This window comes from Camarhynchus parvulus, chromosome 14 (assembly GCF_901933205.1).
Source record: "Camarhynchus parvulus chromosome 14, STF_HiC, whole genome shotgun sequence".
NCBI classification, from domain to species: domain Eukaryota; kingdom Metazoa; phylum Chordata; class Aves; order Passeriformes; family Thraupidae; genus Camarhynchus; species Camarhynchus parvulus.
Window position 1 is genome coordinate 14,615,359 of NC_044584.1, and position 24,436 is coordinate 14,639,794.

General features: G+C 40.4%; 1 protein-coding gene across 1 annotated transcript in view; it reads left to right on the top strand.

Annotated features, from left to right (window-relative positions):
* The window catches only part of USP7 (ubiquitin specific peptidase 7), a 69,795-nt gene that overhangs the window by 13,010 nt on the left and 32,349 nt on the right, over positions 1-24,436 (top strand). The window contains exons 2-3 of the mRNA XM_030958560.1: positions 17,279-17,383; positions 23,051-23,249. Coding sequence (XP_030814420.1) covers positions 17,279-17,383; positions 23,051-23,249 — 304 coding nt within the window. The remainder of the gene's footprint in view (positions 1-17,278; positions 17,384-23,050; positions 23,250-24,436) is intronic.

Genomic DNA, 24,436 nt, shown 5'->3' on the forward strand with positions numbered 1-24,436 from the left:
TGTAATGGTAGCCCAGCACCTGAATATACCTGAAAAATTTGATTTATGGCCTCCCTAGATTGCTTAATCACTTTCTGTGTTGTAAGATTTGGGAGAAAATACAAATTGCTGTAGATATGCCACTCGTAGTGGTGAGAAATACCGTCTCCTTTCCACAGACTTCTACCAGCTCTTTGAGATGTGTTCTGTCAAGCAATGATAAATACAAAGATTGGAGTTAAGTTGTTGGAGCGATATTGAAGTGCATGTTACCATTTTAAAGAGTTTATGGAGCACCAGTGAGATAGCAGGAACAGTTCTTGTGTGCACATCATGTACCTGCATTGTGTACCTGCTGAGGTTTTCACTCATCCTCTGCATTTCTGAACAAAACTCAAAAACTGAAAACCCTTAATGCCCTAGAACTCCTGCTTTTCTTTCTGCTTCCCCCTGAAGATAAAGCATCATGAAGGTTATAGACCTGTGTAAGCCCAGATTCTGATTGTTGGATATTGAGAAACTATTGCTGGCACTTGGATTGCTGATTCTGTTCAAGATCTGGCCAGACCAAGTACATTAGTGAATGAAATAAAATGCAGGGTCATTTCTTTGATCTCAGATAAAGTATTTATGTAAATCAAGTGTTACAATAATAGTGCCAGTAATACTAAAATAATCCTAAATTCTATAAATAATACCAATACTGCTGTTTCTGATTTAGTCTTCACTTACAGAACAGAAAGGGTGAAAGCTGTATCTTGTTGAGCCAATCTGATTGCATAGTTGTTAAAAATGATAACAAAAATCTCATGGAAACTCTGCAAGTCCAGCAGACATTTTTTCTAAAAAAAAAGAGTTATAATTGTCCCTGGAACAGCAGTTGTAACATGCAGTTAATGCAGTGCAGGCAGTGCTGTTGTGTAGCAGGATTTTGTCACTTCAGCTGCAGAGGGATGCCAGGATTCTGATGGAGTGCTTGGGACCAGTGTCTGAGTTTGTCTGCATGTGTGCAAATGATACATTTAGTGGTAGATGTGGAATGATCCTTCCTCTTCCCCAGTAGCTGGAGCTCAGCATTCAAGTGGGAGTCCCCTGTACAGCTCAGCAGGGAGAGTTCAGAGCAGTGCCTGAGAAGGAAGCTTGCAGGGATTGGGAGTGTACTCAGACTTCAGGGGTACTGGATTGTATTAAGGCAGGGAATAAGCTCTTTTGGCATTGAAATCCTTACATTTGTAGCCTTTCTGTTTGCTTGAGAAATTTCTGGAGTTGATGGCTAATAGGATTTGCAGAAAATAATGAAAATACTCTTCCCTCCAATTACAAACCCAAGTTTGGCTGTGAATACTTGCATGTGTTAGGTATGATGGCAATAGCAAAAGTTAAAACCAGATGCCTCTAAGTTAATTGAAAGGTGTTTCTCTTTGTTCTGGGGTCATTTATTCTGTTAGTACTTTGAAGTAAATATTTTAATTTTCAAAGAAGAGAGTGACATTTGCAGTGTTTTGAACACTGAAGGAGCACCTTTTTATCTTGCATTGTGCAGCCCAGCAGTAGTGGGTGTGGTATTTTCCTGTGTGTGCAGCCTTGGGGTGCATTGCCTGTCTCCTGCAATCCAACTGCAAGTGGCTTAAATCCCAGGGCCCTGCCTTTAGGAGGGCAGGATGGGGAGATCCTACAGCTTGATAGAAGTTTTCTGATAAAATCTCAGAGTTCTCTAGCATCCCATAGATTATCATCTAGATGTTTAGTGAAATATCTTGTTTACCCAGATTGTCTAAGTCAAAGTGAGCCAGAGATGTACTCACCTTGTCCCCTTCTCTCTGTTTCTTTTTGGTCTTGTGGGGTTTCTTTGATCTTAAAGCTTGTTGAAAATGCATCAATAATAAAACATCCACAGGGACATTAAAATACCTCAGCTTGGCTATATGAATGAACAGTGTATGTTTATTTTAACATTTTTATGGTCAAAGGATGTAATGAGGGGGAAAAGGTACCTCTGCTAGGTAAAAATCTAGACAATTGTGTTGTGTCTGATGGGGTTTGTGAACAAGCTTAAACAGGTAAAGACTCTCCTGTTACATGTGCACAGTTAAATTTCCTGTTGTGTTGCTTAGCTGTTTGAAGTATGCCAGTGTTGTGTTACCACCCAGATAAACACAGCACTGCCACTTGTAGCCACCTGGCTTCTGTAGGTAAAATAACTGAATATTCTTTGAAAAGGTTGGTTTGGTTCCTTTGCTGGTCTGAGAGCTGAGTCCCAGAGAGCAGCTTCTCCCTGATAACCTCCAGCAAAATAATCACTAAAGTAACCATTCTCTTTTCAGTCCCTGTCTATTTTATCTTCTCCTTTTTTAAAATTGTCTTTTATATCTCTTCTTATTCTTTATTGCAAAGGCACAGTGTGTCTCTTCCTTTCTTTCAGAGAAAAAGTTTCCCCCTCCGGAAGGGATAACAGTTGCAGTTAAATTATTACTGTCTCAGTAATTCTTAAATCCTGCTCTAATTCTGATTTTGACCAGTAACATCTGGAGCTTGTTTGAGGTTTGGGTCAGACCTGACTGTAATGGCATTTAAATTGGAGCTCTCTGCTTCAGTTCAGTTAGTTTATTGAATAAAAAAAATTTAGTCATTTTTCAGTGGAAAAACCTGCAAATAATGCACATTAATTGCAGATACTTTTTTTTTTTTTTTGGTATGTAATTCTGTTTCTTCAGCAAGATCTCTTAAATCAAGTCCTCTCTGCTTCTGGAAGAAGGAACATCCTTATGGCTTCTTAATTGAATGTTTTTGGTGAAAAAGGTCTGGAGCTAAGGAAGTGCCAGGAATTACATCCTAGACAGTTTGTGGTGTACCTCTGTGTTTGGGTTTATTTTCTCTTCTCCCCTGTGATCCACTGCCATGCACTATCCCATGCTCACACCCCTTCAAGGAAAACTGTTCACAGTTTTAAAGTCACTGAAAAGTAGTCCAGGAAAAAGATGGGCAATGAAGATCCAGTACTGGGGAGAACTGACCAAGAAAATCTGCTTTTGTATGCTCCAAAGATACACTCCAAACAGTGAGAGCATTTGTGGGGTGAGAGTCGTAGCAGGAAATGTGAATGGAACAGAAGAAGTGTGAGTAGTGAGCGTTTCCATCTCAGCTGTGTGTGAGGTTGTAGTGGCTGATGATGACACAGACCACAAAATACTGCATTATTAAGAGAGAAAAATACAGGGTGTGGAGTAAACTTGAGGGACTTTGTGTTGTCCTGAGACAAAGGAAGAATCATTCATCATCAACAGAATAAGGAATTTGAGATACAGCTTAGTTCAGTGATGGTGTTTATACCAGCTTCTAGCCAGAGGCAAAGCAGGAAGGCAGTAATTAATTTTGGAAGTCCTCAAAGTTTGCTTCAGATGAGTGACACCAGCAGTGGAGTGAAAATAGAAGTAGTTGGGAAGATTTGCCAGGAAGAACAGAGTATTGAGATTGGGAGTGTGTTTCTGGAAACAAAGCGTAAGAAAGATGTAATTCACTGAGTGACACGCAGTAGCCAACTGTCCTAAAATGTGTTTTCAAGTCTGTTTTGTTGCCTTTATGTTCTAAGAATAGTTGACCAGAAAGCTATTGAAATACTGTCTGAGGATTTGGCTCGTGAAACAAAAAATAAATGTAATATGTAGTAAGAAAGTAAATATGCAACAAACATGTGAGCAGTGAAATACAATTTCCTCTTCAGAGTGTATTTCTGATGAAAAATGTGCTAATTATAATTGCTGCCACATGTGAAGTAACTTGGTTTTCCAAAGAAAAAGGAGAAGAATTTTGACCAACTTGTTTTGTCTCCCTTTACAAGGAAAAACTAATTTGGGTGATTATTTGGGATGGTGACACATCAGGACATTACTGAGAGCACTAAAATATCCAAGAGCCACACCATATACAATAAACTCAGAAGTATAATTATCCCTCCACTCCTGCCATTTAGTTGCTCTTTAAAATGAAATTAAAATAAAATTACGTAGGTGTGAGGTCTTCCTTCTTGAAGGCACCTCTCAGATTTCTGTTTCTGAAATAGTTGTTGCATAAACCGTGTAGTTTTGAAGTTTGCAGCTGCAGATGTTACTGTATGAGGTACAGGATTCAAGAAGCTCTGTGATGAGGTTCTAAAAGATTGCTGGTTTAGAGGTGTTCCAGTGTGTATCAGTAGGTTCTTCTTTTTTCTTGTTTATGTTACAAGTTGCTCAGGTTTGGAGATGTGAATTTGGCTGTTCACAGCTCATGTGCCTGTGGAGTACACAGCAGTTTCTTTGCCTCGTGGATTTCAGTGTGTTTGTGTTAGGGTTTAGAAAAGCAAGTTAGCCTCAAAATCTGTATATGGCTGGCTCTGTATGCTGTTTTCTCTAGAATACAGAGTATAACTTCATTCCTGATTGTGATTGCTTAACTAATAGGCCTGGGGAATCAGGGACTTGGTTCTGAGGTCCCATGGCAGCCTGTTTGGCACCAGAACAGCTGGTTGGCTATTTAACACTGAATAGTTAAACAGGAAAAGCTTTCTCAGTCGCTTAAAAGTTTCCTTTTGTTTTCAGTAAGAAAAGAATGCGGCTTAAAATTGCTGACAAAGAAAAAGTGATAAAATTGTCAGTGGAGTGCTTAACTGAGGATTATAAAGTTCCTGTTCTGCATTCTTTTAAGAATTCCATGGTAAATAGTGGAGACTAACACCCGAGATTCCCTACAAAACAGTTTTTCAGCTGTGTTATTTGTTTGAAGAAAGTTGTTCTCCATGTAGGCAGTATTAAATAATTAACACTGTTTAGTGCTAATTTTGATGTCTGCTAACATTTGGATGTTTTCAGTACAGTAACTTTCATCTTCAAAGCAGTGAAGTGAAGCTGATCTTCAGAACATTTTACAACAATAATCAGCTCTTTCTTAGAGCCTAAGTAATAATTTTCTTCCATTAACACTTGGGGGTAGAAAGGTTGCTGTCACAATGGAAAGGGAAAATAAAGGTTAAATCTTAGTTAAAACGAATCCTGAAGAAAGTGTAAACTGCTTTGGGATTTAATGGTTCTGTGTTAAAGACTGAGGAAAACTCTTGAATCAGTGCTCTGTTAGGGCTTCTAAAATTGTTTTAATGATTGCTAGTGTTCATGCTACAAAGTAGAAGAAAGCAGCCACCTGGCAGATAGTTCAGTAGATTAAGGCTGGCCAGAAATTTAATCGTTGAGGTTTCTTGGGAATGTCTAGACCCCAAAAATCTTCATGGAGACTCCAGTCAAAATGGGGACAGTGTTGGAGGGAAGGGGATTTCCAAATGGGAGCAGAATGGGGTAAACCACCCCACAGTCTCTGCTCCCTGGGGCACCAGCCCTGAGCCCTTTTCGTGTTCTAGGCAGGGACACCACAAATCTCCCATCCCAGCTGGGCACCCCTTCCATGAACAGTCACTCTGTGTTTGTCCTCTGGTCAGGGAAGCTTTTGTAGGATGTGGCACAGCGCTAACAGGCGAGGCTGGAAAATTGAGCCTGTTAAGGAGCAACCTCAAAAGCTCCTGGGAACCACGTCTTTTAGGAATATGGGAAACTAGTGGAGAATAGAGCTCTGAAATCTATGTTTTAGAGAACAAGAAAGCAACTTCTCTTCCAGATAATCCCATTTGAAAAAAGGAACATTTTTTATTTTGCTTATTTTGCAGTTGTTAATTTTAGATGAGAGCGTAGTTACTTCTTGTTAATTACATCGAAAACAAACATTAAAATTAACCTAAAGTGTAGATTTTTTTTTTTTTGTAGTAGTAGGAATCTCTTAAAGTCATGGTTTACTATTATACTTGAAATGTATCTGTTACTAAACACAGTGAAAACAGAATTTCAGTAGAAAAGAATGATTTTGTCAGCAGTGCTCCCTGTAAGGCTGGCAGGAAGCAGTAAATGCTCCTGTGTTACCAGGCTGTGCACGTGTGCGTGTGTATCAGTTCACATAAAGGACTTAAAGCCACCTCAGACCTCAGGCCTTGAATGGTTTAATTGTTGTTGTTGTTTTCCCCACGGTTAATCTACACTTGTAAAAGCGACCCTGATGTGAGGTTAGGATTTATCAGCACCGGGCACCCCACACTAATTGGTTCAGCTCTGCACTTCACTGCCGAGGTGCTTCTTCAGAGCACAGCTGCTGGGAGCAGTTCCCTGCTCAAAGCAGGGGGAAACACACCTGGGTGTGGGGCTGATCCTGCTCCCAGCCCCACACTGCCTGCATGCTTCTCCACAACTGGGAATGGTTTTCCTGAAGTGGAAGAGAAGCATGACTTGGGCCTGCTCTTTGTTTTGAATGAAAAGTGCCAAATGCTTTGGCAATAGGCATTTATTTTCTACAGTTTTATAGATTCTGCAAAACTGTTCTCAATCAAGAATTTTGGGGTTTTTCTTTATACTTCAGGCTAGTAATAGTTTTTTTGCATGTTTGTTCTAAAGTTCCTTATGGAAATCCTGAATATTTACCAGCCTGGATTGAGCAAAAATTGTTGAACCTGGTGTGTTGAGGTGTGTGAGTGGCAGATGCTGATGTTAACCCTGTGTGCAGGGGAGGAATGGCAAGTTCCCTTCTCTGCTGTGCACACCCTGAGGGTGTCTGAGCCTGGCCACGCCGCCTTTGTACCTTTTCACTGCTCCTCATAGAATCTTCTTCCATTCACTGCATCGCCTTTGGAAGTGAACTGGGAATAATAAAAGCTTTGTGTAAGTTCACTGTGCTGCTGCATTTTGAGCACTGAGTGCAGTCTGGTTAGCAGCTTGCTTCCCTCCTCCCTCTTGAAAAGATATAGGACAAGTAAAGAGGTTACAACAAGAAAATAAAGATGGTACAAGGTATCAAGTGGCTGTTTAGAGGTATTATCTGAGTAGGCTAGGAAGGGTCCTGGATAGCTGAGGAAAGATGTGCTATAAGTCTGGAGAGCAGATTTTGTTTCTTTAAACTTGCATTCTGGTAATTTAGTATGAAGTCTCTTGTGTATTCTAACTAGTAGAAAATCCCATATCCCCCTCTACTCATGAAGAAGCCAAACCAGTACGCATGACAATCTTGATTTACAGTTTTTCTGTATAAACAATACCTTTCTGGTTCCATATTGTGTTTCAGATTGCTCTAGTACTCAGTGCACTGTGCTAAGTACAGCCTGTAGTGGCTCTTGGTTGCAGAAGCCACCACCTCAAGGAAAACCTAAAAGGTACTGTGCTACTGAGATCTTCATGTGCATCCCAACTGGGCAGTGTGCACATCCAGTGGCATGGCAGAGATCGCCGCTCCTTGTCTCCTCAGGAACACAGTGTTTGCATTTTCCTGGATTAGCCATGGGACTATGAGATGAACTTTGGAGATGCTTTGGCCTGGGACTTCAGGCTGCTTTGCTGTAACAGCCACTTCTGAAATATGTTCCATAGTTACCCTCAAAGGAGTATGTTCTTGTGAGTGTATTTGATGCTGACTCCTTTACTATGCAGCAAAGAAGCGAGCCTGGAATACCTTAAGTGTCTATCCATTTCTCTGCACAGCTGGGAGCATGAGGAAGAAGAGGGAAAACAAGATCAGTGGTAGCAAATTTCCAGTAATAAAGGAAGACCTGTAAAAGCATTACTGAAAATAACAGGAACAAGTGGTGGAGGTGTTAGATCCCTAAATGTGAAGATTTTGGGCACTTTGCACAGTTTCTGTGGCTTGGAGTGATCTTTTCTGTTAAAAGATAAATTAAAAGATGGGGCTGAAGTAGGAGAGTTATATTTTTTGCTCCTAGTGCCTATAAAATTAATTCCAGTGCAAATCCATATTGTTATCCAGTGTTGTTCTCTACTAGGAAATTCATTTGCTTTTAAACTCCAACATGGACAGATCAACAGTGTTTCAACAATTTAAAAATCACATCACTATTAGGAAAATACAGTCAAGGTACCTTCCTGTGCTGCTGCTAGTGTGAGCAAAACTCAGCATGCTCCAAGGCTGAGTTCAGGAGTGAGCAGTGTAATTAGCATTTGCTGTAAGGATGAATCTGGTCTCAAAACAGAGTTACAGAATCTGAATTGTGATGAATAATATTTTGAGTCTGTAGCAAAGTTACTGCGCAGAAGCAGTGTACCTTCAGAGCTGGTTTGGGCAAGTGGTGTGTGTGATCATACCCATGTAAGGCAATGTTTTGTGCTACTGGTAAATGTGCAAAACCTTTTTGCTGCTTAAGCATATGGTGAGTGTTCAGTTATTGTATTTAATTAAATAGATGTATCCCATCCCAACTCTCTGAGACTGTGGGTTGCACTCATCCAAAATGATACAGAAGTGAGTTCTGAAAAGTTTATGTATCTGAGTAATAAAAATCATACTGGTCCAGGTGGTGGAGGTGTTTTTCTGGACTTCCACAAGGAAAGAGGGAGGTGCTAATGGGAGCACAATCACTAATTACATAACATGTTTGTATTATTATCCAAATATACCCATTTTAATTGCTTTTTAATTGTTTGTCTTTAACACACCAAGAACATGTCCACAGCGCTATAGCATGCTGCGTATAGTGTCACACAAATGTAAATACTCTGTGGCCCTTGGACTGCCCTGGCTCCAGCTGAGGCTGCATCCTTTCCTTCCCTCTTTCAGAACTTTATTTTTTCTGTGAGTAGTTTTGCAGCTTCTCTAGTGATGCCACAGATGGCAGCCTCTGTTGTTGCAGTAGAGAAGGCTATAACTTAGCAGAGCAGTAAAACATGAGGAGGGGTGTGATACTGGAAAAACACATTGTTCAGGGTGTGTTCGGTAGGTTGGGACCGAGTGCCCGACCCGCAGCAGAGATGTAATCACACTGCCATCTCTGGAATGTGCAGAGGCAAGACCTGACGAGTTGGGGAAGCTGCTTCTGTAGCCTTGCTGCTCTAGATACAGCCAGGAGAAGGTAGTGCAAGTCTAGGAGCTGCTGCCATAATAGGTCATGACGCTTCTGATGTTTCGGCCTTTTCCTGATCATGGAAGAAAATAATGTATCTTGTCAACAGTTCTAGTTAGTGTTTTTTGAGTATTACAGAGTAACCAGAAGCAGTCTTCCTGCCTTCTTCCTGATCTGATAGTTTTCTAGAAGCATAGCCTAAGCTAAAAATCTCTTCAGACCAAGAAAAGGAACTGTGAAAGATTTTTCAGCAGGCCTGCTCTTGCCCTGATGGCTGCCAAGAGGTTGTGACACTGTACAATGCATAAAGCCAGGATAATGAGACAGGCAGGTTGGTATCTTCTGCTAAATAATTTCACTGTACTGAAGAAAAGCTTGTGCCAGTGCTGCTGTCTAGCCTAGTTATTAAACACCTGGGGCTTAAAAAGCTTTTCAAAGATCCCTTGAAATGTGAAGGCTGCCTATACACCCTCTTCACCAAGAGCATAAAGTTGTAATTTTTTTGGATAATTATGGGTGTGTTGTTAGTGTCCAAACTGAACTCTGGTTCATGTAGTCTTTCATCTGACACTGAATTATTCATAAAGCAAAGGGTTAAACTACTGAAAGGAGGTAATTTAGTCACTCTTGGTATCAGTAAATTTTTGGGGTGGCTTCTTCAATGCCAGCTTAAAGTCCACTGAGGAGTTGTATTGATAATGTTTTTGTGTGTCAGTAGGAAGTTAATCACATTTTTAAGGCATTTTAAGAGTTTTGTTTTGTAAAGTGCCATCAGACTGCTCCTGTCTTTAAAGATCAGCAGATAAATAAGTTGCTGCAGCAAACTGCTTAGTTATAGAGCAGGTCCTGCATAGGCTATTCGTTCTCAGCTATTTTTCCGTCCACAAAGTTACATTGTACCTCCCAGTTATTTTCCCATAAGATAACTGTATCAGTTGGATGAAGCTTCTGATACTATTTACCTTACAGACTGGTATTGTTCCTGCATGTTGTTCAGTGTTCAGGGGCTTCATAGAGTGTAACTGCTTTGTTTTATCTAAGAATAGAATAATCATGTATTCTATTAATACAATTTTGTTCCCATCCATTAGTTACATTGGCACAGTTAGAAACCAGTCTGGCCATCCTGTGCTTTGTCAAAATGTCCTCTTTGGCCAGGCAGACCCAGTGATGGGAATGCAAGGCAGCAGCAGCATGATGATTGATCAGGGTAATAATAAGTGGTGCTGCAGTGTTGTTACTGTCTGTCTAGTCATTGCTACATATTCTGTGGGCATGGCAGAGATGAGTCTGCTTCCAGGAAGTTGTCCCATCCCAGTTCTTCATTTGCTGTCTTGTGTAACATCATCTTCTGTGGGAGACTTGCAATTCCCAGTCAATAATGCAATAATTACTTGTTTCAGATGACAATTAGAGAGCAAGAGACTTCCATATAATACTGCTTCATTTTTGTTTTGGTTTGGTTTTTTTTAAGATGTAATGTTGCTGCTTGCTCTTTAGTAAATAAATGTCTTTTCTCCTTTCTTTCTAAACGTAATAGAGCAAATTTTGAAAGGATTGAAGATGTTTAAACATTATTTCCCTAGCTGGAAGTCCCCTTGCTTCCTATGCCCCTAATACCTCTTTCCCTTAGTCTGTAAGCTTGGCTCTGCCTCCTGATACTTCTCTAGAAGCTCTTTCCCCTTAAGACTTAGTCATTGTCCTTCATAACTTTCTTGTTGAGGTACATACATTTCTAGATATACCTTTTGACTGGATCAAGCAATGAACCATGAAAAAAGAAAAATAATAAATGAAATCAAAGCAAATGTTCCCCAGCTTTGCTAATGGGAGAATTAACTTTCAACTGAGACAAATGATAAATAATATTTACAAGTAATGGAAACATCCATGACAGCAGTTATCTACACCTCAATCCATAGGATCATGGGGGTTTCTGTACTTCCCTTTTTTCTCCTCCCATTCTTCTGGCCAAACTAATCTCAGTCTCTGTTACTGTTTGATACATTTGAAATGTTTCAGGTAAATTGCTTTTTTTTTTGGATGCCTTTTGAAAGGCAGCCACAGTACAGAAATTGCTCGGTTCCTCTTCAGATTTTTCATTATAGCAACCTAGGACTGTCTTGTAAAAATGAAACTGTGTAGAATGCTTTTCATTTAATTCCTTTTCTCTTGAGTCCCTTTGTGCAATAAGTGGTGTTTGTATTCTAACTGCAGGTAGGGATTAGAGGCCAAATAGTTTCTCTTACTTTGGAAAAGCTGAGTTCTTTCAGAGCAAGTGAGGGGAAATTTTTGCTCAGAACTCTTCTAGTAGTTCAAAGATTGACTACTGTAAATGAATTCCATTCAGATCATGGCGTTGGGAGCTTGTTTGGCTTATTTTGGTATGTGTGATTGTTTTGGTTTTATTTTTTGGCTTGGGTATTTAGTTTTTTGTTTGTTTGGTTTTTGATTGTTCTTTTTAAACCCTGCCCTCCTGGGAGCCACTCTATTCATCTGGCTTTCAGAGCAGTGGTTTCCAGACTTTGAGAGAAGCAAACTGCTGGAGCCCAGAAGTTTTCCTGTGAGCTGTTACAGCCACATGGAAACCACAGGAGTGCCTGCAGCCCCTTACAGCATGGCCTGGGTAGTCTGTGTCCAGAGTGGTGAAGTAACCTGTTGGCATTGTTACTTCCAGCTCAAGGCAGGTATTTGTTCATCATCTTCTTCATACTTTTAAAACTTTCTTATTTGCTTTGAAGAAGCAATTTTCTTACTTTCTGTTAGACTCTCTTTAGTGTCGTTTTTGCACCCTGACAGTTCAGTAACTGCTTTAGAAAGCTTGGCATTTACTGCTTGCTTTAGAAATTTCTCAATTATTTTGATAAATATTTGAGAAGTATTTTGATATGCTGCCCAATAGCTACAATAGCAAGGATCAATTTGGTGGTTGAAGAGGTGATATTTATTATAGCACTTGAAATCACAGAATGTTTATTCATTATGATTTCTAGCAGTGATGATTTCTTAATTTTTTTTACTTGTGTCCATACCATCCATGTCAGGCTGGTATTTTAAAATAAGCACTGAAGTAAACTTTTAGATGTTGATTTATTTAAAATACTGCTACATTTTAAAATAATAATTGTAAAAACTTTTGAAGAGATTATGGTTTGTTCCACAATAGGTGTTGTAGTGAGTGCAGAGGACCATGGCTCTGCTGGGCTGCCCTGAGGGGTTGTGACAGCTTTGGGTCCTGACACTGAGATGCAAAGCTAGACCTGGGCTGTGTGTTGAGCATGCAGTGGATATCCTTGATGTTGGTGTAGGTTGACTGCTACAGCATGGATTTTGCTCATTTGCATTCTCTGACTTTATTCTTATCTCCTGCCACCTGATATTTTTGCTCATTAAGTTATTTTCCCAGTGTTTATGGCAGCTTCACTCATCCACTGGAATTCACACACACCCCCCTTTATCATATTTGTATATAGTGTTGTATTTGTATTTAAAAAGAATAATTGCCCTTTTAAAACTTTCATGAAGGCTTTGATTCTGAAATGTCCATTTAGTCCAGCAGAAGAGGAGAAAGGTGTGTTGTTTTCTGCTTTTCCCCACTAAAAGCAAGACCCTGGATGTGAAAGTTCATGGTATTCTCCAAGCTGCTGCCAGCAGTGAATGACTGACTCCCTTCAGGCTGCCCTTGGTACAACTCCCTGCTCATTTTGGGATTGCAGTGGCCCTGCTGCATGGAGGGCTGTGCAGGGACTGTAGAAGCCCTGGGTCCCAGCGATTTCCAGCGTGAGGCGGATGTGTGTGATAACTGTAACCAAGTTTTTAGTATCACTATTACTCCTCCGCTGTGGTCTCCTTAACCTCAAAAGGAAGCAAATGTTTCGTAATCTGCTGCCGAGACTGCTTCAGTTTCTCCTCTGTGGCTGCCAGCTCCAAAAGCTAATGACAAACATTATGGATAAGCTTTCAGGCTTTGACTATGGCTGTGCCGTGAGTCATGACTGAGAGCTTAGTGAAGTTACAGCTCGCTGTGATCGTTGTTCAATAGAGGCAGTTTCTGCTGTAGTGGAATCGCTGTGCTTGTGCAGTCATTCTGTAGCTTTTGGCCGCACATGACTGCAAACACGTGTTTATGCTGAGCAACGTGTCCTGCAGCTTAGGGACAGAGCACTCTGCTCTGCTCCTCTCTTAGAACTGCATTCAAGTTATGCCAGAAGCTACATAAACTTGACAATTTTTTTTTCCACTTTCTCATGAGTAGGAAAAAAAACATGGCAAACTGAGATTCCTTCCTTGTAGATTTGAATTGTTGGGAACAGTAGAACAACAGAGCAATGTATCTTACTGTGACATTTGGGTTTATATTATTGAATAGGCTGAATCCATCAGAAAACCTTTTTTTTTGAATACGGGGGTCATTTTAAAAATCAGTGATGCTCTTTTAATTCTGATTGCTTAATAGTGTGAGTATTTGAATATGATAATACTGATCTCATAGTCCATAACAAGCAGATTTTTTTCATATATGTCCTTTCTCTAGGATCTGTCATTATAGGGCAAGTTTGTAGTTGGGTTTTTTCCTTCTCTCTCCCTGTTTCCCCTGCAGCAATTGCCACAACCATTTTGCTTTCAGGCTTTCATCTCAGCACGTCAGTGACAGTCTTAGTCAGTGAGTGATGAGAAGTGTGCACCTGCAGAGTCACTTATATATAATCCAGTAATTTGTTTGTGTAAGATGACTGACACTTCTTATCAGCTTCCCAAACTGGTGTCACGCTCTAGTTTTGTTCTAGTTGTGCATCTCAGTGTTTGTACTTATTTCAGAATTCATGATATTTCAGTAACTAAGTGAAAGCTCTTTTTTGTGCACAAACTCACTAATATCTGAAATGTCTCTTCTTGGAAGTTGTCTTAGCCTCCAAACTCAGAGACCCCTGTAAACTCTTCAAAATATATTTTTCATTTGTAACACAGTGCCATGAGCAGAGAGAAAAGAGTATGTGATGTTAAATGTTTCAGAAGAAGTTGTCATCACTATTTTTTTGTATTGCCTTGCATTCCTTTTTGTAACAGAATAATATCTACAGAGGTTTATGTGTTACATTTTGAGGAGGTGAAAAATAAATGCTTACAAAACAATCTTTTACAGTGTCTACAATTTTGCTATTGAAAGCTGTATTCACTGAACATTGCAGTAATGTATTTAAAGAGTTAAAACATTTCCTATTCTTACAGTTGCTTTGTTGTGATACTTCCTTAATATTGATGTGATTTATGTTAACTTTCAGTTGATTCATAGACGACATCTCAAGTTTATTCCAGGGCTATCATTAAAACTGGGTATTCTGATGTGGGAATGGACAGATGACATGACTGGAGTGATGTTGACACACTGGTTTAAGCTGCATTAAAGACAGCAGTGTATTAAGTAGTATGTTTGGTAGGAAGGTTTTCTGGCCAGTGTGGACAGGTATTTTTTCTTAATCCTGTAATGTATAATTTGAATAAGTCTTTGGCATTGCCTCTGCTTGAGGCAAAGGAAAACATGTTTCTTAATTAAACCTTGGTATGATTTTACAGTTCTTTCCTATGAGGTCTTAAAGACAAGAGAGAAAAACACAAATTACAGGTTTTCAATGCTCTACTAGAAAATGTGTTTTGTTATGCTGCTTGCTAGTACATCTGTGGAAGAGAGGTTGTGTTTTGTTTGTGTAAAGGATTAGTTGACTTTTATTAGCAGTTAAAACATTTCCTTTGTTCACAAGTAGCCAGAAACATTGATCGGTGTTATCTGGTTTCCATATCTGAAAGCTGTATCACAAACTTTGTGTCCATCTATGTCAGAAGAAGCAGCAGGGGCATTCATCATGGTTCATTTGTCTTATCACTAAACAGTATCTCAGAAGCGGTCTGTGCTTTAGTTGATTGCTGTTGCTATGATCTCTAACTCCTCATACTTTCAGAGAATATAGAGCAGTATCTCATAGAAAGCTTTTTATTTTCTTAATTAAGATCAGTTCTTCCCCATGAAACATGGTGTCAATATTTAAATTCCCTGTTTAAAGATAATATCAGATATGCTTTTAGTGAAGAACAGAACTATTCCTCAGGTGTTTGCTTCAGTTTGTTTCCAGACACTAAGTTGCACTGATGATAACTTTAGGAAGAAAAATAATTTTAAAAAAATATTAATTTATTGTAAACAATTGTTGCATTTTGAGAACATGCTGTATGCTTCTAGAATGCAGTGACCCAGAGGACAGCCTTCTCTTCAGACCAGCACGTGCTGTTAAAAGGTTAAAAAAGCAGGGGGGAAGGCAGGATGTTGAAATGAAATTGGAGATCTTTCCTTCTCACTCTTGATTTTTGTCATTTTTCCTGCTCTTAAGTTGCAGGAGTTCAAACCTGTCCCCCCATAATTTTGTTGTAGTAAATCTTTAACTCACTGTTCTGCTGCAGCATTGCCAGTGCCGATTGCTGCTGAGGGGGCCCCTGGGGCTCTGCCACACCCGAGCCAGTCTTCTGCAAACCTTTTTTTACAGTCAAAACTTCAAGTCATACTTGATTTTGCTTTTGTTCTAAAGATGAGAATTTAGAAAAATGCACGTGTTACTGCTGCAGTGTGTGTTTCACAGCACCTCTTTCACTGGTGCCTCAGTGAGATCGGCTGCACCCTAATAAGTGTCCAGAAGCCGTGGGTGAGCATTAAGTTGTTATCTAGCGTAGCTGTAATCCAGGAGTAAAGTCTCTAACCTGAGCTGTTTCTGTCGTGCTGAGGGCAGAGGTTACTACTTGTGCGGATTTACTGGGAGAGTAAACAATCAGAAGAGAAGTGCTGGGTGTGAAAGTATCTTCCTGTGTGCTGTGAATTGGAATGAGGCTGCAGAAGCATGGTGTGCTCTGAGGAGAGGGAGCGCTCCGGAGCTCCTGCTGCACTTCTCCCGTGCCTTATCCTGCCTTTGGTGGGAGCTCGCTGGCTTTTCAAAGACTTGGTGACGATCACACAGCGATTCCTGTTGTCGCTTGTGTTTGTTTTGCCCAGGAGGAACTCAGCTGCAGTCTGGTAGAAGGCAAGTGTCCGGGCTAGCTGGCAGTTCTTGCAAACAGCCGCCCGTGGGCACCCGGCCCGTGGGCACCGGTCTGTGGGCATCCATCCCATCCCTGCACGCCCGTGAGGAGCTCAGAGCCGCCCGAGCTCGGCAGGGCCGTGGCGAGGCCAGATCTGTCCAGGGTGCTGACGGGCGAGGGCACAGCCAGGCTGCTGTACTGGAGCTGGGATCGTGCTGTGTCCCTTGGGAATGGTTTCCATCCTGTGGCACACGTTGCCTGTATCCCCAGCAGTGCATACGGTCAGTAACTTGTGTTACTGACTGATACTGTGTGGAGCTTTTGGGTATAAAACTGCTCCTGTTACACACATCAGTGACCGTGGGGCTTTCGAGGGGTAGTGGAATATATAAGTTAATAGCATGACTTCTACAGCAATGAGAAACTCATCAGACCTTTTCAATTAGAGTGTCTTTTAAGTAGTGCTTGTCCTTGAGATGGTTGCAAGAGCTTATAGGTTTTACAGTTTGATGATACAAGCCAGTTTAGTTTATCCAAGAATATACCCACTTTTCTGGAGTCATGCTGAAACTGTCCACTGGCTTTTGGTGTGGAAGCAGTGGAAGGAGGTGTTGTTCAGTTGTTGGAGGAATCAGGAAGGTGCTTGTTCAATCAAGGCAATGCAACTTGGAGATAGTGGGGTTCCAGTTCATCAAGTTGTCTCATATCTCTTGGTTTAGTGGCATTTACATATGTAATGGTCACTGGAGCAAAACTTAATGGCAGCGATGGCTAGAAACTGGAAAATGTTATATCTAAAATGTTCCTTAATCCTGAAAGATTTTCTTTCCCATTTTCTCCAACTAAGATTTAAATCTTACCGTTACATTTAATTAGAGATCCAGGTTTTTTCTTAAAAAACCAGTAGCACTGAAGAAGTCTTAAAGTCACTTGTTAGTTTAGAAAGTCTCGTATTAGAAACTTGAACTTGTGTAAAAATTCCTTGCGTTCTAAGAATGCAAGAGAAATTAAATAAAAAGTTCTTATTTAATTAGACTTGATTATGAGATACTGATTGCAAGGCAATCTGGAAACTTAAAAGTCGGTTTATGTTCTTCTTGTCTGTATTCCACATTAATGTGGACTTTTTTCTTCATCCATAAATATTCAGCTATATGGGGAATTTTTTTTAGACTAGTACAACTTTTGAGCAATAACTTCAATAAATACTGTTCTGTGCAAGTATGCACTATTCATCTGTCTCATAAACACTTCCTGAGACAAAAAAAGGTTAATTTCTGATTATTAATTACATGTTTAATTTTTACATACTTTTTTCTGTCTTAGCTGGAGATACAGATGATCCTCCAAGAATTACTCAAAATCCTGTCATTAATGGGAATGTTGCGATGGCTGACGGACATAACAACACTGAGGAAGACATGGAAGATGGTAAGTAAATATTTGATAAACACATGGTTTGTTTGGCCTCTTTAGTTTTATGATTTTGAGGAGAAAATTGTCCATCTCTTACCTGTGTCCTGTGATCTGCAGCTCATTAAAAAAATGAATCCCTCTGTAGTTATGGCTGCTGGATTTCTGTGTAGGCATCCTTTTGACATAGTACAATAAGATTAGACTTCTGAAGGCTTGGGATTTTTTTCTTGTACTCTTTCTAGGTGCTCATTTAAAAATTGCTGAAAGTGCTACTGTCCATTGTTATGTTTTGTGATACAGCCCTTTAAAGGTGCTGCAGCTGGGCTTTGCTGAATAGTAATTTTATCAGTTATGCAATTCCTTCAGGGTGTTTAGAATCCTTATCTGTCCTGCTCTCTTGTCAGGTGGCAGCTGTGATCTGGTTTTGTCTTTGTGTGGTAAGTCAGTGGTAACTATTCTGTTGATGAACATCTTTTGTTCTCAGTTCTGACACCTAATTTTACTTGCAAAAACAAAAGAAAAATTATGTATTAATGCCCTGTTAATAAAAGGGACATATGTTTTTGAAGTCTTTTTCTTGGTCCATCAAATGAAAATAAGGGTGTACAGTTTGTTGCAGAGGATCAAATAATTATAACTCTGGGTATATTTAAAGAAAGGTAACAAGTTTCTAAATCTGTTCTGTTTAGTGAGGAAAATGTGCAGTGATATTTCTTTTCTTGGGAAAGGATACGGGCAGGCACTGCTCATTTTGAAGAATGAAGTAAAATTGAGTTGGGAGAAGGGAAACATCATATGAGTGGGATTTGTTCCATATTTTGTGCTGTCTTGTGAGAGTACATTTAGGACTACGCTTAAATATTTAGTTAGATTTGTGCAAAAATATTGAGTGATTTTTTTCAGAAAAATCAGAGTTTGAGGTTAAAGGTCAAAGAAGTGCTTACTTTAATGTGTTCTAGAATGTATAATACTATAGAAAATAGTAATGTTCCATGAAAAGAATAGGGTTTAAATTCAGAACAAAAGCATCTCATGCTTGAATCACCTCTGTATCATTGGCAAAGATAAAGTTTTCTATGACCAGAGTCTTGCAATTAAAGAAAAATGTAGTTTGCTTAGCCCATGAATTTTATTTGTGGGTTTACCTGATCTCATTCAGCGGGTTTTGATTTATTGCTCAGAGTCTTTTCTTATCAAAAACTGTTATAAAAGATGTTAAATGTTTGTCAGGCTGTGGTATTTAGAGGGTGGCAAGAGAAGGGCCACATGGGTTGACACGAACTGGCTAGGACAGATCTGTCTGAGCTCTAGTCTTGGTAGGGATGTTTATATGTAGAAAGCCTGGTAGTGTTTGCTGTTCATACAACCAGTACATAACACATTGGTGAATTAGAAAAATCATTTGTCCACTAGTTGGTCTGTATATACTTGTACAAATTAGCCAAAACAGGGTCTTAAACTGCAGAAATGACTGATGAAAGCCAGGCTATGTCAGGGCTGGCAAGTAATCAGATATTCACCTCTTCATTCAGAATAACACTGACCCTTTAGCCAAAAAACTGCTGTGAACCTGTTGGTATCAATTCCCAGCTGTTTGACTCCTCTCAAAACTGGATATTGAAGGTGTTGCACTAGGGAGAAAAAGTGTCTGAAGGCATTTGACAGAAGGTTTGTGAAAGCTTCTCATGCCTTTATGGACTTCAGCATGGTCAGGAGCTTGGGCCCACTCTGCAGTGGGACACCCTTCAGGCTTCGAAGTGTGATTATTAAGCAATGTTCTTAATAGTTCCTTATTATATTTGAATAAGGAGTGTCTGGCTACATGTTGGTGCTGCTACAGCTGTGCATTGACACAGATAGAGAAGAGTGTTATTGCAAAATGTTAGAGTTGCAAAAACATTCCTGAATACTTGCATCACGTAAGTGCATGGTGCCTCTTTTCCAAGTCTTGTAAATCAGATTAATTGCTTGCTGTTGCATTATTTACACATCAGTGCAATTGTTCTCTTGCTGTTTGTGCTCTTGCTAACCTGGTTTGCAGTATAATATGCATGGGTAATGGACAGCTCAGAGATTCCAAAGACAGGGAAAATGGGAGATACGGGCTTCTCTGATAAATATGCAGTTTTCCTTTCAAGGGGCATCAATCTGAGCTGATACAGAATGGATGAGGAGAATTTAGATACCTCTTCAGTGAAATTAATGAATTTAATGGTTCCTGTGAGAGAGGTGAACAGCACGATGAAAGGTTGATGCTTCCAGCTGGATCATAGAAATCGGCTTTCTGGTGATTTTCTGAGTTCAAGAAACTTTTGAGCTGGTTTTGTTCTTCCAGCTTAGCACATAAAGAAATGACTGATAAGATTGGAGAAAAAAAAGTGCAGCTCTCATCCCCTTTGCTAGGCAACAGGCTGCAGGCATTGTGAGGCACAGGGAATGGGAGCAGCAGTGGACCTGCAGCAGGACTTTCAGATAAGGCTGTGTTCTCTCAAGGCTGTGACCAGTACCTGTTGCTGCTCTGTGTGAAGTCTTAGCAATTAAAAAAAAACAGCTGAAGCACTGTGCTGTGCTTTGTATGGAGAAGGACTTAAATGAACCAGACTTTAAAAGCTGGAATAGCAGCCTCTGCAAATAAAGTAAAAAATATTAAAAACAAGGCTCTGATCAAAACTTGTTTGCAAGTGCATCAGTATTCAAAGCAACACATAGAGTAAATTCTCTTAGAAGTTAAAGTTCAAACAGAAGGTCCCTAGCTGAACATAAACTCACAGCTTTGCCATTACCTCCTGAAGTCTCATTTCTGTGAAGAATTGCAGAGGCAAGAAGGCTTTCGGAAGCATCAGTCTTAGCCATATGCTGGTATTGCATGCTGTATTTGGATCATTATTAAAATATTCATAGAATATTCAGCCAGTTTCTCCATTAATAATTCAGGTTCAGAATATTTTAATAACTCCAGTGTACTTTCAAGGTAGCAACATTTACTAAGAGAATAAAGAAATCTGCTTTTCCCCAAAGTATCAACATTTAAATATGTGTTTCAGCCTTAAAATGGATCCTATTCAGTATTTGGGTCTCTGATTTGAAGGATCTTTCTTCTGTGAAGATGCTGAATGTGACATTCATCACATCAATGAAAAAAATGTTTTCCATGTAGCAAAGACAGTCCATTGCATGTGATTTGTCCAAGTATTGTCAGCAGGATCAGTCCTTTTGACCTTGTATTCAGTTTGTAGTTCTGGGATTTATAAAAGTCTCACTTCCCAGTCACTACTAAATTATCCTGCTGCCAGTTGCAGTATTTAACTGGCATCTGGAGGACATGAGGACATGTTCATGATGGCAAAAAAAGGCTTTATTTATTGGTGTAGTTAAAATCATTTTCACATTTGCTATGTAAACTTCTTTTTTTCTAATAAAATTCATCCTTTAATCCATTATACTTCCTAAGAAAAAATAGGCTTACTGGAAGGAAAGGAAGGTTGTTATTTTTAAAGAAACTTCTATTTTAGGGTTGACCTGTGTTACAAGGCTGCATTTTTATGGAGCAGTTACTAGTGCTTGCTCAAATATTTTACAGAGAAGAGTTCCCATTCCCTGGTGAGCTCTCATGCACAGGCTTTCCTGAAAAGAAATCAAGAAATACAGGCAAACTTTCTCTGAAGCATCTGCAGATGCTGCGTGGGCTGCATTTTTTAGCTGACACTGTAGCAGCACTGCTGCATCCTTGTGCTGAAGGGCTTTGAAAGCTGCATCAAAGGAGGCAGAAAGCAAACTTGGCTCGTTTTTTGGAAGCTCAAACTGAGCCCAGAAGCACTGATATCATAATTGTGGGTAGGAAGGTGGCCTCAAGTTGGTTTGAGATACATGTGTGATACAAGACTGATTTTAAATTGTTAAGTGTGTTACAGATTTGTTTCATCCTGGCTGCAAATCAAGTTAGAGCTTCCTCTGTCTGCAGCCTGTCAGGTTCTTAGGTGTAGAAGATCAGCTCTTCACTCTGTCAACGGGCAGTGAGTAGTGAAACTGGGAAGAGAGCATTTTATAAGTAGGTGACAGACTGTAGTTAGCTGCACTTCCAGGCAGGGAAAAAGGAGAAAGTAATCCTTTGAACTCTTGCATTACTGAGGAAGCTGACAGCACAGGGCAACACGAAGGTCTTTGCAGGAGTGGAGGGGACAGGAAGCAGATTTGGGCTGTAGTACCTCCAAGAGATAATTGGAGTGCTTGGGGCTGTCAGACCATACATAAAAATATTCTGTGTTGCAGTTCAGGAGTAGGACAACTGCTTGAAAACTGCTTCACAAGGGAGAAGAATGAAATCTGTCATAGCTCCCTAGCAGTTGTGGCTAAAACTTGGTAATTTTCTATACAAAATGTATAATCTTTACCCTGTTGCATGTTGTAATCAAGAGTGTTCCATTTTTAGAGTAAGGTAGCAATCAGGACTCACCTGTGTTTTGGAAAAATGATTCAGTGCTGTGTCTGGTGCTGTGCCAAGCTGAGTAAACCACTGCTGTCCCTGTATGGTGGGGACGTGTTTGCTGTACTCTGTGCCTTGTCACAGCTAACACTCTGACTTCTGCCTCAGTGGTGTTGTCCCTCAGAGCTGTTTGATTTCAGTGTCACTGCATGTGTGACACACCTTTGGTTGTGCATCCCCCGTGGGTGCAGTGAGAGCAGCAGGGTGATCATGGGTGCTGCCTGCTGCCCTGTGCTCATCCAAGCTCCTTAGAGCCAGGAGGATTCTCTGTTACACCAGTGTCAGACTGGAACCATGGCAGTGTCTTGTGCATCCCTTCCCTGTCAAGTTATTGGGATAAGTTGCAGGTTTTTCCTCTGAGTGCAATATGAGGCATGTCACAGTAAAGAGAGCCTGGCCTTGCGCCTTGCTGAAGCTGTCACAGTCTCCAGCACCCTGTTATAGCTGTGTACTACAGAAGCAGAACAGATTGTGGTAGGTGAAGAACTGGGTATGTGGGAAGAAGGCAAAATTACTTTATTTGTGTGTGTCAAAATAAGCTCTTTGAAAAAAAAATAGTCTCATTTAACTTAGTGCTAGACCACTAAAAATCTCTGAAGTCTTTGCGTAACACAAAGAAAACAGGACCCTACTCTTGAGCTGATTTTCAGCAAACTGATTTTACAGAAATCCAACAACCATCCTCTGGCATTCATCTTCTTTAAAATCTACTATTGTAAGCCAAAAGCAACTGAATGGTGGCATGATATCAACAGGGCATTTGAACAGATTGTGAAACTCCATTGTGCATATGGGTTCACGCAGAGAAGTGACTTAAACTGGGCTCTGGAGATGCTACACAAGAAGAGTTAGAGTGGGCTGTGATTTAGTTGTAGAGCATTTGATGTCTCTGTCTTACTGCACCTGCTGCTTTAGAAGAAGCTGGAGTGGTAACAAATCCTAAAGAAGCATTGAAGGAAATAGTGTACAAAAGGAATGTGTCTTGCAGTGCCATGTTTGCCTGAATGGAGTTGCAGTGTTTTTCAAAATGAAAAACTTGAGACGTCAGTAATTAAGTAGTTCACTGTCCCTCTGGGATGGGGATGTTTTTGTTGCTGCCAATATTCCACTCCATGAAACATGCTCATGTTACATGGATGTTGGTCATTTTGGAGTGAAGAAGGTGAGGTGTTTGAAGCAATGGTGTGTGTGTGTTACAGATACAAGTTGGCGGTCAGAAGCAACATTTCAGTTTACAGTGGAACGCTTCAACAGGTTGAGCGAGTCAGTGCTCAGCCCGCCGTGCTTCGTTCGAAATTTGCCATGGAAGATCATGGTGATGCCTCGACTCTACCCGGACAGACCACACCAAAAGAGTGTAGGATTCTTCCTTCAGTGCAATGCTGAGTCTGATTCCACGTAAGAGCCTTTTAATTATTGTACAGGTCCTCACTTGATACTGGTTAATCTATTGCAAGAAATACAAACAAACCCTTACTTTCTGTAAGAGGAAAGAATTGCAAGGGTTTGAGTGCCCTTTACCCCCCACCTTTCTAAATCTTGAAGCATAAGAATAGTCCCCTCTTTAGGATGAGCTAAAACCAGCTTGTGTGACTAGAATTTTGTGGTAGAATTTAGATATATGCTTGCTGTAGGAGAAGCCCTTGACTGACAGTTTTCTTGGCATGAAAAAAGTTCTGGGTTTATTTCAAATGAAAATGGAGCTTCTCTAACCATGCCAAGCTATAAATGCTGCCCTGTGAAGCATGTGAGCAGGTAACTGCTACCAGTGCAGGCAGAGCAGGGCATGAGTGCTCTCCTTAAGTGGAGTCCATCACTCATCCAGAAAATTCTGAACATGTGTGTGTTCCTGGGGTCCTGCATGCTAATCAACATTGACTACCTTTGACCACTTTTGGAAATAATAGAAAAATTTTAAAACATAACTACAAATTTCTGGAGCATTCCTGTAGCTTATCCAAGGAGAGTGCAGACCTCTCAGGTGTCCTTTCAATAGGGTAACTCCATTCTGGCGCTGAATCTCACAAAGCTTGTTGTTTACTCTGAATAATAAATTCCACTTCTTCATAATTTTTAGAATTTAGAGGTGAGTGCTCAGAGCAGAATGTAAAGAAAAAGTTATAAGTGTATTAACAAGTCACAAGACATGTGATTCACATCCAGGCATTTACAGAAAAAGGGTGATCTTCAGAAGTACTAACAAAGGTGCAGCTGGTGGAGCTGAGCAAGGAGTGCCAGTGCATGAGGCAGTGGCAGGACCTGGTCTGAGCTGTGTCCACACTGAGTGCCTTGCACATGGGGTGGTTTTGAACACCAGTGGTCATGAAGAAGTGCTACGGGGAGAATTAGTGCTGGGGAGTTTGTCCAGTGGGAGGGAAGGTGCTTCCCAAAGGCTGAGACCTCCCAGTCTCCCAGACACCAAGAGCACTTGGAGCTGGCCCATCCCTGTGCAGTGAGGCAGATCAGAACTAACTCACCTGGGGAAGCCCTCAGCTTCTTAAACAACCTGCAGGTCACTGACACACTTTCTTCCCAACACTGTTGCCATAAGAAAATCTCCATTCCAGGTTCATAATGTGGCTTCA